A 13610-nucleotide genomic window follows, 5' to 3' on the forward strand; every position below is an offset into this window, starting at 1 on the left:
AGAAAGGACATTCATTCAAAATACCATTAAGACATTCACCGCCGAAGCTTATATGTGGCTTAGAACTTAACTTTTTTAACTCATGCTGTATAATAAAACTCAATAAATTATTAATTAAACACAACTCAAAATAACACTAACTAAGATTGAGAACTCATTATGTTGCTTGGATGTTTATCTCACTCCAAAGCGAGATAAGCTTTGGACAGGTATTTCCCAAATATTACAGTACTTACACCAGTACAATACTCCATAACTACAGACTAAAATAATTCAAAAATTCCTAACATTTTGTCAAAGGAAATCCAACACTTCAGAAAAAAAAAAAAAAACTGAAAGCACAAAACAGCACAAACATACAGTATATACTTATATACAAAGTTTCCTCCTCAAGTTACTCATTACTCTTAATATATTTACAATATCACATCGGATATTCCTTCTCCCTCTAGCACAGAGTAGGTCGACTCAAATTATTTCTTCTATTCCAATCTTAAAATCTATATTTGTACATCTTATAGAACTATGGCAGATTTAGACTGCAAAATTTTTACTTTTACATTCTTCAGGAACCCTGTTTCTAGGAGATGTGTGAGTTCATGCAATCATGCTATCCATATGTGCTCTTCTGATTATCTCAACAGTTTACACAACCTTTCAACACAAGTTTGACTTTAATCACCTGTAACTTGAAGGCCACAGTAACTCCAGCAGTATTTCCTCAATTTTTACAAATGCCACATACCATTGTGTCACATTTTTAGAGTACATTCAAAATTTCATGTCACACAAAGAAGTCACACAAATTTTGTGTCACACATGCCTCACATTCTGCTAAAAGCCAGTTATAAGTGAATATTCAATCACTCACCTCTGAGGTGAAACTTTAGAATTACATATCTAGCTGAACCAACTTAGCCAGATGTGTATATCTTCAGTGTTGAAGATTCATCCAGCACAAATAGAAATTGGATTAAATTAATAGTGTTCATATTTAAGTACTATCCTTTTTTCAGTCTTCAGTATGCCACTATACAAACTATCCCTGGTCTATAACCAACTGTTCAGTAAACAGGATTAAAAACAAAATCTGTAATTGTTTCTAGGAGTTAAAATTCTTCTAAATTTTTAACTTTGCTGTAGATAAAAACGCTGGACGAAAAGCAGGGTTAATCCTCAATGCGACAAAAGTAACCCAAACTCAAGGAAAGGGAACAATTATCCACTCACCTGGTATCTACCATTTGGGATTTTAGTTCAAGTCTCTTGAGAAACACTTTAGTTGCGAAATCCTGGAAGACTTAAAAATTTCCTGGACCACCCACAAGCAGGTGAATGAACATTACTGTCTAACAATTTAGGAATTTTTCTCATCAGTATCTATCTTGCATCAGAATAGAGATGACAGTGAAACAAAACATGAAGCCAAGTTTCTACTTCTCCACATGTACACCAAGGATATGGCTCAAGCCCCCCCCTCTCAAATTTGAACTGAGTGAGCCGATTCTTGTCTGTAAATACGAAGTATTCATACTGGGAGAAAACCATGGCTTCACAGTTTACAAATCCACATATTCAACCTTCGGAATGAATTTCCTTGTTACCTCTCCATATAACCCCAGAGGCTCACACCTGGTGAGTATGGGCTTGGCATACCCAGGGTCTTGACTTCTATTTCTCTCTCTCTCTCTCTCTCTCTCTCTCTCTCAGGGTAATTCAGAATTTTTTTTTTTTTTTTTTTTTTTTTGGCTGGTATAGCATAAGCTTCAGGCTTTCTTGCATCATATAGCTAATAATAATAAAATACTCACTACTATTCCAGCATTGTTGCCGGACTTCTGCCAAGCAAGTCCAAATCCTTGTTTTCTCATTTTTGAGATTATTAGCTGGGTCAAAGTAATGTCTATTTGGGTAGTAGACAAGCCCTTTTATAATTTACTTATCATGCTCAAATAAATAATATGTAGATCTAAAGGCAGTGCACTTGCAGGGCATTATTAGAGACTATATGTGGCACATGCATGATAGAAAGAAGCATTGATCCTGATCTTTGTGTTGAAATTAATTTTGTTTTTAGTAGCTGAAATATGCCAAATCCTGGAAGCATAAGACACAATAGGAATAAATATCATTTTATAATATAAAAATAAGACCTTTTTGTTTAATCCCCATTCCTTTCTAGAGATGCGAATTACAGATGCAGAAAAATTGTTTATTTTTTCCGAAATTTATTATCAAGGTAAGCTTATCATCAAGAGTCAATACAAGATATTTAACGCTGGTGACAAAAGGAATTTGTTTTCTGTTTAGTAAACTCTAGGAGATCTGTTTAATTTTATTTTAAATACCATAAAATTGGTCTTATTTGGAGAAATTTTCAATATATTTGCTTCGTCCAATCAGATAGGACATCAAGGACCAGTTGAATTTTTCCCTCGATATTTCTCCTGGACCGACCTGAGACATCCAACACCAGGTCATCTGTATAAGCAACCTTTATACTATCCAGATTATCTCTTACCAACCATACAGACAGGATAGGAGGGGGGGGGTTATGCTCTTAGTTAAGAAATACATAAAATCTAAGGTAGTTCATCCAGTTGACATGGGTGGCCAGTGAGATGTCAAGTCAGTTTGGTGTTACTTAAGCACTGGGAAATGAAGTGGGCCAAGCAAATTAAAATATCTTATAATTTGAGATTTAATTTTCCAGCATTGACTAGAACTTTGTGGGCTGTGGTCATTCACAGACTAGCAAGAATTTGTGGATTTATTGAATGACTGTTTTCTAAATCAGCAAAGGAGTAATTCTCTTGATCTGATTATCATCTGTGATTATACATGCATTAAGAATCTGCAAATAAAAGAACCACTAAGTGGCAGTGATCACAGTGTACTGATTTGGGATTTACTTAAAGATGCAACTACCATCAGGGGTAGAGGGAGGGGTATTTGCTTTCATAAAGGTTACCACAGTTGTCTCAGTCAGTTTTAAATTCTATTCAGTGGGATCAACTGATGGTGTTACCATTAGCAAATTCTAAATGGGAAGCTTTCAAGGAATTAATCATAGCAGCTACTAGGCTTTTCATGCCAACTTAGAAATACTCTTAAAGTTTAGGCCTAAATGGATGTCAGTGACTTGATTACAGAGTAGCTTATATGCAACACAGAAACCTGTGTTACATATAAGCTACTCTGTAATCAAGTCACAAAGGAGGTTAGTCAAGCGAAGGTAGATTACAAGAAATCTTTGGCAAAGGATGCAAAGAAAAACAGCAGAGGATTCTTTATTTATGTAAACTCTAGAAGGAAGTAGATGAATCAGATTGGTCCATTTGATATTATTATTCAACTGTTGATCCTGCTCAGGTAGCTGGTAAACTGAATGTGTATTTTGCATCTACATTCACACATGAGAAATTCTGTAGGGAAGTGGGGGCCAAAAGTTTATCAAATGGTAACAGGGAGCTAAATTACTTTCTAATAACTGAGAGCAAAGTGGAGGAGAAATTGTTGAAGTTAAATATAACAAATTCACCTCGGGTAGTAGTAGTAGTAGTAGTAGTGGCATGTGATGCAAGAAAGCAAGTGTATGAGCTTATGCAGCATCAGCCAAAAAAAAAAAAAAAAAAAAAATCACACCATTCCCTCCAAATGCCTGTCCAGTTCCTCCTTAAATTTATTTAACCTGTCAACTTCCACAACGACAGATGGAAGTTTGTTCCAGCAATTAACCACCCGCTGGCTAAAGGCAAATTTCTGCACATCTATTCTACATCTGTCTTTTCTTAATTTGAATTTATGGCCCCTTAGGTTCGTAATCTGAACAAATGGAAGGATCCCATCAGAATTCAGCGTGCTCAACCCATTCAAGGCCTTATATACCTCAATCAGATCACCGTGCAGGTGCCTAGTCTCCAGCCACTGCAATTTGCAGAACTTAAGCCTCTCTTGGTAAGAGGATCCCTTCATTCCCCTCACCAATCTTGTTGCCTTTCTCTGTACACGCTCAAGTAAATCTACATCCGTCCTAAAATGAGGCCTCCAGACCTGTACGCAGTACTCAAGGCGTGGCCTGACCATTGGCTTATACAGATGGATAATCACCTCCTTTTCCCTGCTAGCAAAATTCCTATATATCATTGACAAAACCCCATGACCTGCCCTGGCAGCCTGTCTGCATTGCTCAGAAAACTTCATATCTGACTGCACAATTACTCCCAGGTCTTTTTCATTTCCTACCACCTTAAGTGTAGTACCACACAGTTGGTACGTTTCTCTGGGATTACTTCTACCCATATGCAGTACTTTGCATTTGTCAAGGTTAAACTTCAGTTGCCACTTCTTAGCCCATCTGCCCAAATTATCTAGATCCTGTTGCAGTAGCACACTGCCATTACTGTCATTAACAACCCTGCCAACCTTTGTATCATCTGCAAACTTCGACATTAAGCCTGATATACCTTCATCAATATCATTGATAAATATACAAAACAACAGTGGACCTAACACAGAACCCTGTGGGACTCCACTAATAACATTAGTCCAAGAAGAGCAGCACCCATTGATTACCACCCTCTGTCTTCTCCCACTTAACCATCCTTTTATCCATTGTAGCAACTTACCCTTAATACCATTCTGCTCCAATTTGGGATGGATGGGATCTATCTAGTTATATAAAAGGGAGCAGCAAAGGAAGTAAGCAAACCATTAACCATAATTATGAGAGTATCCTTTGATTCAGGAGAGGTCCCCACGGACTGGAAATGTGCAAATGTATTCACAGAGGGGGGGATCAAAGAGTGACACGAGCAATTACAGCCCTGTTAGTTTAACTTCTGTTCTGAGAAAAATAATGGAGTCACCGGTTAAAGAAACAATGCATGATCATGTAGACAAGACTGCAGTTATAATTCAGACACGGCATGGGTTTGTTAAAGGGAAGTCTTTTCTGACCAATTTGATTGGACACTATGATTGGTCGGTGCCCCCGTAGCCAGGTGGGCAGGAGTAGCTGTGCGTAGCACATACTTCTTGATTAGACCGGGGTTTGAGCCCATGCCCACCAAATGCTGAAAGGTCAGGGAATGACCACCGCATATCCCCGGAGCAATATGGCCTTAGTTGCTAATGATCCCAAAAACCAAATAAACAAACAAACAAACTATGATTGGTCACAAAGGAACTGGATGCAAAAAAAAATTGATGTCGTATACTTGGATTTCAGGAAAGCTTTTAATACTGTTGCACATGGAAGACTACTGTACAAATTGGAGCAGTATTAAGGGCAAGTTGCTCCTATGGATAAAGGGATGGCTGAATGGGAGAAGACAGAGTGGTAATCACTGGACACTGCTCTTCATGGACTAATGTTATTAGCGGAGTTCCCCAGGCAAAGGTCAGTGTTGTGCCCATTTTTGTTTTCTATATTTATCAGTAATATTGATAAAGGTTTATCAGGCTTAATGTCCAAGTTTGAAGACTATGAAGGTTGGTAGGGTTATTATTATTATTCTTATATTATTTCTCCCTGATTGGGGGTTCCACCTCGTGACGGGTATTGCTACCAAGTACACAGGGTGGTTGTTGTTATGTCTGGTGTTACTGTTGGTCGAGGAACTCTCTGACTGTCCTTGCCATCGTTTCCCCTAGGAAGTTTGTCACTATCAGATTAACTTTGTAGATGTTCAGCACCTCTATTAGCCAGCTATGAGGCACAGAGTCGAGGGCCTTGCAGTAATAGATGTAGGCTGTGTACATGTTGCCGTGCTTCTTATAGGCTTGCTCCATAACTGCGGCATCTATGGTTAATTGCTCCTTGCATCCTTTGCTCAGCCGCTTGCATCCTTTCTGCCGTTTGGCCAATATGTTCTGGCTCTCCAAGTGGTCTGATATCTTCTTGGTTATGCAGCTGGTCAGAATCTTGTACATTGTGGGTGATTGGCCTATATTTCGTCTTTAGGCTTCAGATATGTGATTCCTTGTGTGAGAAACTTCGGGATTGTCTCTGGGCGCCTTATCATTCGGGTGAACTGCTCTTCCACGTGCTTGTATGTGCAACTGAGCTTCCAGTAGTTGTAGGCATTATCTATTCCTGGAGTTTGCTAGTTGTGAGGGTTCTTGATTGTCTGTTTTACTTCTCGAATCTCCCACTCTCTCACCTCTTGTACTTCCTTGGTTTTCTTCCGTTTTACTTTTATCCAGGTGGCTCGGCTGTTATGTGTTACTTCAGTGCTCCAGATATTTCCCCAGAACTCCCAAACATCGTCTTCTTCTTGGGTGGTCCATTTCCTGCTTTCTCATATTATCCTAGTTTCCCGTAGAAGGCTCTTTGGTCCTCATCAAAGATTCGGTTGTTTATTTTCCTCTGAGAGCTCTCTTTGTATCGGTGTAGTCTCTTGCTGAGTGCAAGGAGGTTTTGCTTCAATGTGTCCAAGTACTCTCCTATTCTCTGATTTTTTGTTTCATGTTTGCTGTGAACGCTGTCTCCCTTGAGGATGCTCTTCACTTTTCCAATTAATTTCTTACTCCTATTGCCCCGTTGGTATTGGGTCAATTGGCCTATCTTGACTCTTAATTCTTCTATCTTCTGCTGAAGTCTTCTTTCCCAAGCTGGTGGTTTCTTCTGTTTTCGGTTCTTCTGCTGCTGGTCTCTTGCTTCTCTTCCATTAATCCTCGTGGTTGCTACCGCAGCACAATGCACAGCTGTGGGGATGGCCTCCAGTGTTGCACCATTGCTGTCGAGGTAATGCAGTATTATGTGCCGATTTAGTTGGTCTGTGACTCTCTACAAGGTTCTATTCGACTTCTGCTTCGGTATCACGTGAGTTGTGCAGTCCATTCCTTCGAATTCTGTTAGGGCCTTCTTCCACTCGTCCTCTATCCTGGATATCATGACCTCGTCTCTTTCCACTTCAGCTGCTGTGGCTTGTATTTCTTCTTGCTCTTCCTCCTCTGGTTCCGTATTCTTTATCCTTTGTAGTTGATCACTCACATCCTGTTTGATTTTTTCCAAGATTGCAGGAGCTGTCAAGTTCTTCGTGATGATGGTCCTTCTCTGGTGCACTATTCACTGTTCGGTGACCTGAATATCCAGGAATCGTTCCAGCCACTTGGTATGTAATCTCACCCTGTAAGTTTTCATATCGGTCTCCAGCTTCGTTATTTCGTAGTATGCTTGCATGATGTATGTATTCATTTTGATGCTTCACTTCTTGCGTTTTCGTTTTCTCCCTTCCTGGATGGGGCTGGATAGTCTTGCCCTTCTCTTGTAGTACCCATACGGCGGACAGTGCCACTTGCTACACTGTCTTCCTCGGGAGACCGTCTGATTTTTCGAGCCGACCCCTCTGCCTAAGGCCTGAGCGAGAGTGACTTTATCCTGCCCCACGCTCGATGCAGTATGATTAATATTTCTCTAAAATATCATCCATCTTTGGAGGTGGACCTGTTTAGCTTCTGCTTGTCCAGTGGTAGTTCTCGGGATTGATGCCAGATGGTGCCACAATCTGCCTTAGCCGCCACTCTGACCTTGGGGGTAGGTAGGTCCCTTGGAGCAACTTTCATGATGTTTATTTATTTATTAATTTTATTACTATTAATTTATTTATTATTATTATTCTAATTTATTACTATTATTATACCGGTCTCCAAGCGTGATGGAGCAGCTTTCACTAAGGCTGTTCTCGAACCCGGGTCCATCAGGCTGGTAGTCCAGTGTTATAACCACTGGGCCATCGCCCCCCTTTTTATTATTATTATTAGTAGTAGTAGTAGTAGTAGTAGTTGTAGGTGTCATCATCATATGGTGCAAGGAAGCCTGAGGCTTATGCTGCACTACCCAAAAAAAAATCTGAATTACCCTGAGAAAGAGAGGGGGGGTGAGAATGAACGAGGGTCAGAAGTAGGAGGGAATCACCAAGAAAGGGAAGAATGATGATATCCAGCTCAGGACCCTGGGTGTGCCAAGCCCATTTTGTTAATGACAGTATGCTACTTGTGGTTGTTCCTACTAAGGAAGGCTTAGGTTCTACAAATTGCAGTGTCTGGAGACTAGGCACCTGTGAGGTGATCTGATTGAGGTGTATAAGGTCTTCAATGGTTGGAGCAGCTCAGTGCTGGTGGGATTCTTCCTCTTGCTCGGATCATACTTCTGAGAGGGAATAAATTCAAAGTTGATAGCTTAAATAAATTCAAGGAAGGACTAGACAAACTTTTGAAATGAATGAATGGATGTGTGAAATGGGTAGGGGTTTTTTTTTTTTTTTTGCTGATAATGTATAAGCTTGCTTTTTTGCATCATATAATTAAGCTTATGCTAATAACTCATCTTATTTATTCTATTTGCTTATTTTACACTTTGTTCCATTTAAAGGAACTTTGGTAATGGTACTCGGATATTCCCTGTTCAAGATTTGATAATCTGGGTTCTCATTAATGCAAACTTCTTTTCCTCAGAATTGCTTTTCTGTGCTGACCCCATTATAATAATAATAATAAAACCTGTAATATCTTTACCTTTCGAAAATTTAAAATTGAACTAGCTAGACTTATAAACATAAGTTGATGGTTGAAAGAGCACAACAATGCAGTGGCTGGAGACTAGGCACCTGCGCGGTAATCTGATTGAGGTGTATAAGGCCTTGAATGGATTAGGCACGCTGAATTCTGATGGGATCCTTCCACTTGTTTGGATTACGAACCTAAGGGGGCATAAATTCAAATTAAGAAAAGACAGATGTAGAATAGATGCGCGAAAATTTGCCTTTAGTTAGCGGGTGGTTAATTGCTGGAACAAACTTCCATCTGTCGTTGTGGAAGTTGATAGGTTAAATAAATTTAAGGAGGAACTGGACATGCATTTGGAGGGAATGGTGTGATTTTTTTTTTTTTTTTTTTTTGACTGATGCTGCATAAGCTCATACACTTGCTTTCTTGCATCACATGCCACTACTACTGCTACTACTTGAGAAAAATAGCATATTTTAAACAAATACAGTAGACTCTTGATTTTCCGGGATAGATGGTAAAAAAAAGAAATCCCGGTTAATCCAAAAATACAGAAGTCCCCGACATACGTTCCAGGACTTTTTACTTCGTCAAGTTTTACGTAACTGAGGAATGACTAATAACATATTGCTACTATATTATTATTGACAAATTTTGAATTCCGCGCAATACTTGTTAATGTTTGGCCTTTTTCATACAACCTTATTATTTAAGTTTCTGATCCAAATCGGTGGCTTTCCTTTTGTTGGTAGATTTGCTAGTAGCGCTGTCACTTGTTCTCTTAGTCAGTACCATGATAACGGTCAAAATCAAATTTTCTGAAAAGAACTTCACAGGGTTAAGGGGGAAACACACTATTATCACCTCACGCTAACTCACATTTTACTAAAGCACATTTCTGGAGGTCACTGCCATTAAACAATTTGCACCTTCCAGGTTACTGGGATTTTCTGTTTGTGCATCTAATTATAAACAGGTAGTAAATTTGATCTTATTCATTTGGCATTTGCGATAATACCGATAGCTAGAATTGTGTGGGTTTTTACGTTATTAAGGTGAAATCTGTCCCCTTCACTGAAATCTTCAGTCATATATAATAAAAAAAAAACAAACCATAAATAAATTGTAAGAATCTTCTCTTCTTTCCTATTTTTTTGCTTGTTACTCTGTATCTCACTTGTGCAATTTGTGCGTGCCTTGATTGCACGCACAAATTATTTTTGTTTTAAATTTTACAATCCTTTAAAAAAAAAAAAAAAAAAAATTGAGTGAAAAAAAATTTGCTTTAGTCGGGGACTTACTGTATTGAAAAATGTTCAGCAATCTACATAAAAAATATGGCGATGGATAAAAAACGAAAAACATTGCTTCCCTTTATTTTTTGCGATGTCGATTTTAAGTCTTAATTGCTTTCCTATATGTTTTTTACAATATTGCATATGGTTTGGTCACAAACATTATAATGGTTCCTTAGAGATTTAACAGATGTACCATTTTCAAACTTTTGAATAATTTCAGGTTTTTGTTTAACTGAAAACGCAACTCTTTTGCATTTACCCATCATTTTCGTGATTTCTAAACAAAAAAAAAAAAAAAAAAAAAAAAACCATAAAAAAAATTCTGACATCCCTGACAAATAACGAAACAAAATTTGTCCTTTTGCACTGCAAAGGAACACAACAATTAATGCAACACACTAAATCAAACTAAAATAGTCATAGTTATCAACAAGTTATTAATAAAATTCTACTGCATTGATGACTTTTGATAAATCTCCTTTCAAGCCAAACATATTCCACTAATGTCTACCTTGTTTTTCTGAACAGAAAAATTAAAAATTTTTTATTCAGGTATGAGATATTATAAAAAGTATCAATTTCCTTCTTCGAAATATGTCGGTATCCACTATTGGTATCGGTATTCCTAAGAAGGGGATTAAAAAGGGAATGTTGAATTAATATCCTATTGTCCTTATATCAGCTTTATTCTAAGGTAATGGAGAAATCTATTAACTACTTAACTTCCACAAGATTAACAACAGTCACCAAAATAGACTCTGTCAGTTGATTCACAGGTAGTATCTTGGTTTATCTTATCTATGGACACATTTCATGGAGAAGTTTGGAAAAACTGTAGTGGTTGTTCTAGATATATCCAGGTTTTTAAGTAAGGTTAAGCATGAAGATTTTAGCAAGCTTCCTCATATAGTTTAGCCTTCTAACTTTCACAATTGTATAGTTAAGGAATCTCTCATTACTTTAAATTCTATACATATTTTTTCTTATGATAGTACAGTACAGTACAGTCTACTTTCCAGATTAGCAAACCTTGCTCTGCACAATCAGCCATTTATTTTATTTTCTAATACAGTGTTTTTCAAACATTTTTGAGTAAAAGGTTGAAAAGGAAGGAGTAAGAAATTGGCAGAACATCAAATTGCTCTACACTTTATTTTATTCATTAATTTATAGTATATTAGGTTTACAAAGTTTAACTCACTTAAGTTTTATAAAACAAAACAGTACCCTATGGAACCTTCATTACAATTTTGCAGATAAATGCCTGGTTTATCAGAGTGTTGTAAACTAGGACATTGTCACACGATATATTAATTTAGAGTTTATAATTTTTTGGAATTAATCTCTCTTACTATGTGGTATATTTTTTTAAACAAAAACATTTGTTACTTCTTCCCTTCTGTAGACTTAAGAATGAATCCCAAAGTTTTGGTTTTGAAATGTCATTAAAAATGTGCAGTTCTCAAGTAGTTGAGTACAGGGTCAATTTGTTTTTACTCATTAGCTTACTAAAGTGAAATTGATTACTACCCAATAAATTTTTCAGTTTAAGTTCAAATTTTATGAAAGTTGAGTTTCTTTATTACTTAGAATGAACTCTATTTCTTTACGAGTTCATTCTAAGTAATAAATATTTAGAACTGAATTTACAGTTTTTATATCCTGCAAAAAAGACTACTACTGTAATGCTCAACAACACTCGGATTTCTAGACAATAACACATCTCTTTATCGGGATTAACCTAAACTTAACTTTTCCTGGCAAAGCATATAATTTTTTCATTGGGGTAGAACTAAACTTGGAAAGCTTAGTGGTGCTTCCTTCTCAAATTATTTGACTCAATCCAAAAGAGAACAGTCAGATTAATTGATAATTTCTCTCTCACACACACACTTCCTATCACTTAGATATTCAGTTTCTGGTGTATTCTTTTACCACAGTATTTCCATGAGCAGTGTTCATTTGAATTTGCATCTGTTATTCCACCTTTTTCTTTCAAACTATTCCCAATATGGATGCCATCTAGCTAATGTACATTCATGGTTCAATTTCAGCTTTGAATTTTCCTTATTTATTCTTTCTAATTCTACTCTTCAGAAAACCTTCATTTATTTATTTCCTTAGAATATAACCTATGTATATTCAAGTTCAATACCAGAAATGTTTTTTAACTTCTCATCCTGTTTCAGTAACCTTTTTCAATAACCTTTCATGTTAGGGAGTTAACAAAAAAAAAAAAAAAAAAAAAATGAAAGAAATAAAAAAGAAAACTATACTTAAATATAATACATTAGTTTAAAAATTGGACATTTCTCACAGAATGTGGTGGAACATAGAAAATTTTGACAGCTGGAATTGTAACCCTTCCTTCCCTGGCTGTGAAATTGTGCAACTTTGGTCATTATGAAACTTGTTATTGATGTTATACAATAATAGTAATATTATTGATACCCTTCTTAGAAAGGTAGTGCTTTGATGTTTGTTTGCTTATGCTTTTTTTTAAGCTATGCTTTTATTCAGTTCAGAATTTTAAATGCTTTGGAACTATAATGTGAAAGATCTCAAAGTCTTTTTTTTATATAAGAAGTGTATTTAAGGATTAATATCTGATATGAACCTAGTGATATTCTGAATTGTATTTACTTTATAGATCATAACATCAGATTTTTATTCCACTTACCTTACAGTTATTAATTGCCAATTGCATTCAAAAATATTAGTAATAAGTCAGATACCAAAGGGTCTAATGATAAGAAGACATCCTGAAGTGATTTTAATGCACAAATGAAAATTAACCAGTTCTTTACTTCCCACTGCCATATCATACTAGCTAATATAATGAAATTAAAAAAATGTACGTGAAGTAATATTTTATTTCTCTTTAAATGGTCACTATGTTTTATGTAAAGCATACAGTGTTATTGTACTACAGAGTAGATATATCAATCTAATAGTTTATTTCAATTTTTTTAGCCTCTGCTCTTGATTTTATGTTCATCTTGGAAAAAAGCACAAAGAGTGTACGATCAGTGTCAGTTCTTATTAAGTGAGTGTAACCATATAAGGATTGAAATTGTTTATGGAAGTGGTATGGAAAAAGACCGGGAGGTAAGTTACTAAATTAAGAACTTAAAGGAATTGTGGATCCAGTTAGAAAGGAAGTCATGACACAAACATTTAGAATGGTTAAAATGTGCAAATCTTAAATTCTTTTGTGGCAGATAGATTGACACACATCCACATAAAGAAATTTTAATGCTGTAATAGCTTGCAAAGTAAACAAACAATGAAGCACTTAACAGGCACCAATAACTATCTGTAGACAGCAAAACATTTCAGCATCTGTTTTGCTTTCCTCAATAGTATTAAGGGAGAAGTCAGAGAATAACAGCCATAGGTAATATAAACGTATAAAGTCACAAAATACAGTTAAAAGTTGGTGAAAAGAGATTACATGCAACAGTCTTCTGTATATTGTATTTTTATTAATGCAAACTAAACCACACATACCTTCTCTTTATTGTGACCACACTGTCCTAGGAGATTTTTTTTTTTAATACTTCAGATACTAGAAGTTTTTTGAAGAAGGACATCCATCTATCATAAGTGGTAGTACAGTAAACCCTCGATTTAACAGATTTCACATTTAACGGGCCGGACAATTAATAATACAGTAATGTACATATTAATCTCAACCATATTATTTTTGTTTAGGTTATACAAAACTTCAGTATTATTAATTAAAAATGAATAATAATATTTGTCTATTTCCACTATTGTTTTGATAATTACCTACTTTTA

General features: G+C 36.2%; 1 protein-coding gene across 1 annotated transcript in view; it reads left to right on the forward strand.

Annotated features, from left to right (window-relative positions):
* The window catches only part of LOC150082952 (uncharacterized), a 294273-nt gene that overhangs the window by 238200 nt on the left and 42463 nt on the right, over window positions 1–13610 (forward strand). The window contains exon 11 of the mRNA XM_090378332.1: window positions 12783–12917. Coding sequence (XP_090234458.1) covers window positions 12783–12917 — 135 coding nt within the window. The remainder of the gene's footprint in view (window positions 1–12782; window positions 12918–13610) is intronic.

The sequence above is a fragment of the Mastigoproctus giganteus genome, chromosome 7 (assembly GCF_048544385.1).
Source record: "Mastigoproctus giganteus isolate SK-2022 chromosome 7, ASM4854438v1, whole genome shotgun sequence".
NCBI classification, from domain to species: Eukaryota; Metazoa; Arthropoda; class Arachnida; order Uropygi; family Thelyphonidae; genus Mastigoproctus; species Mastigoproctus giganteus.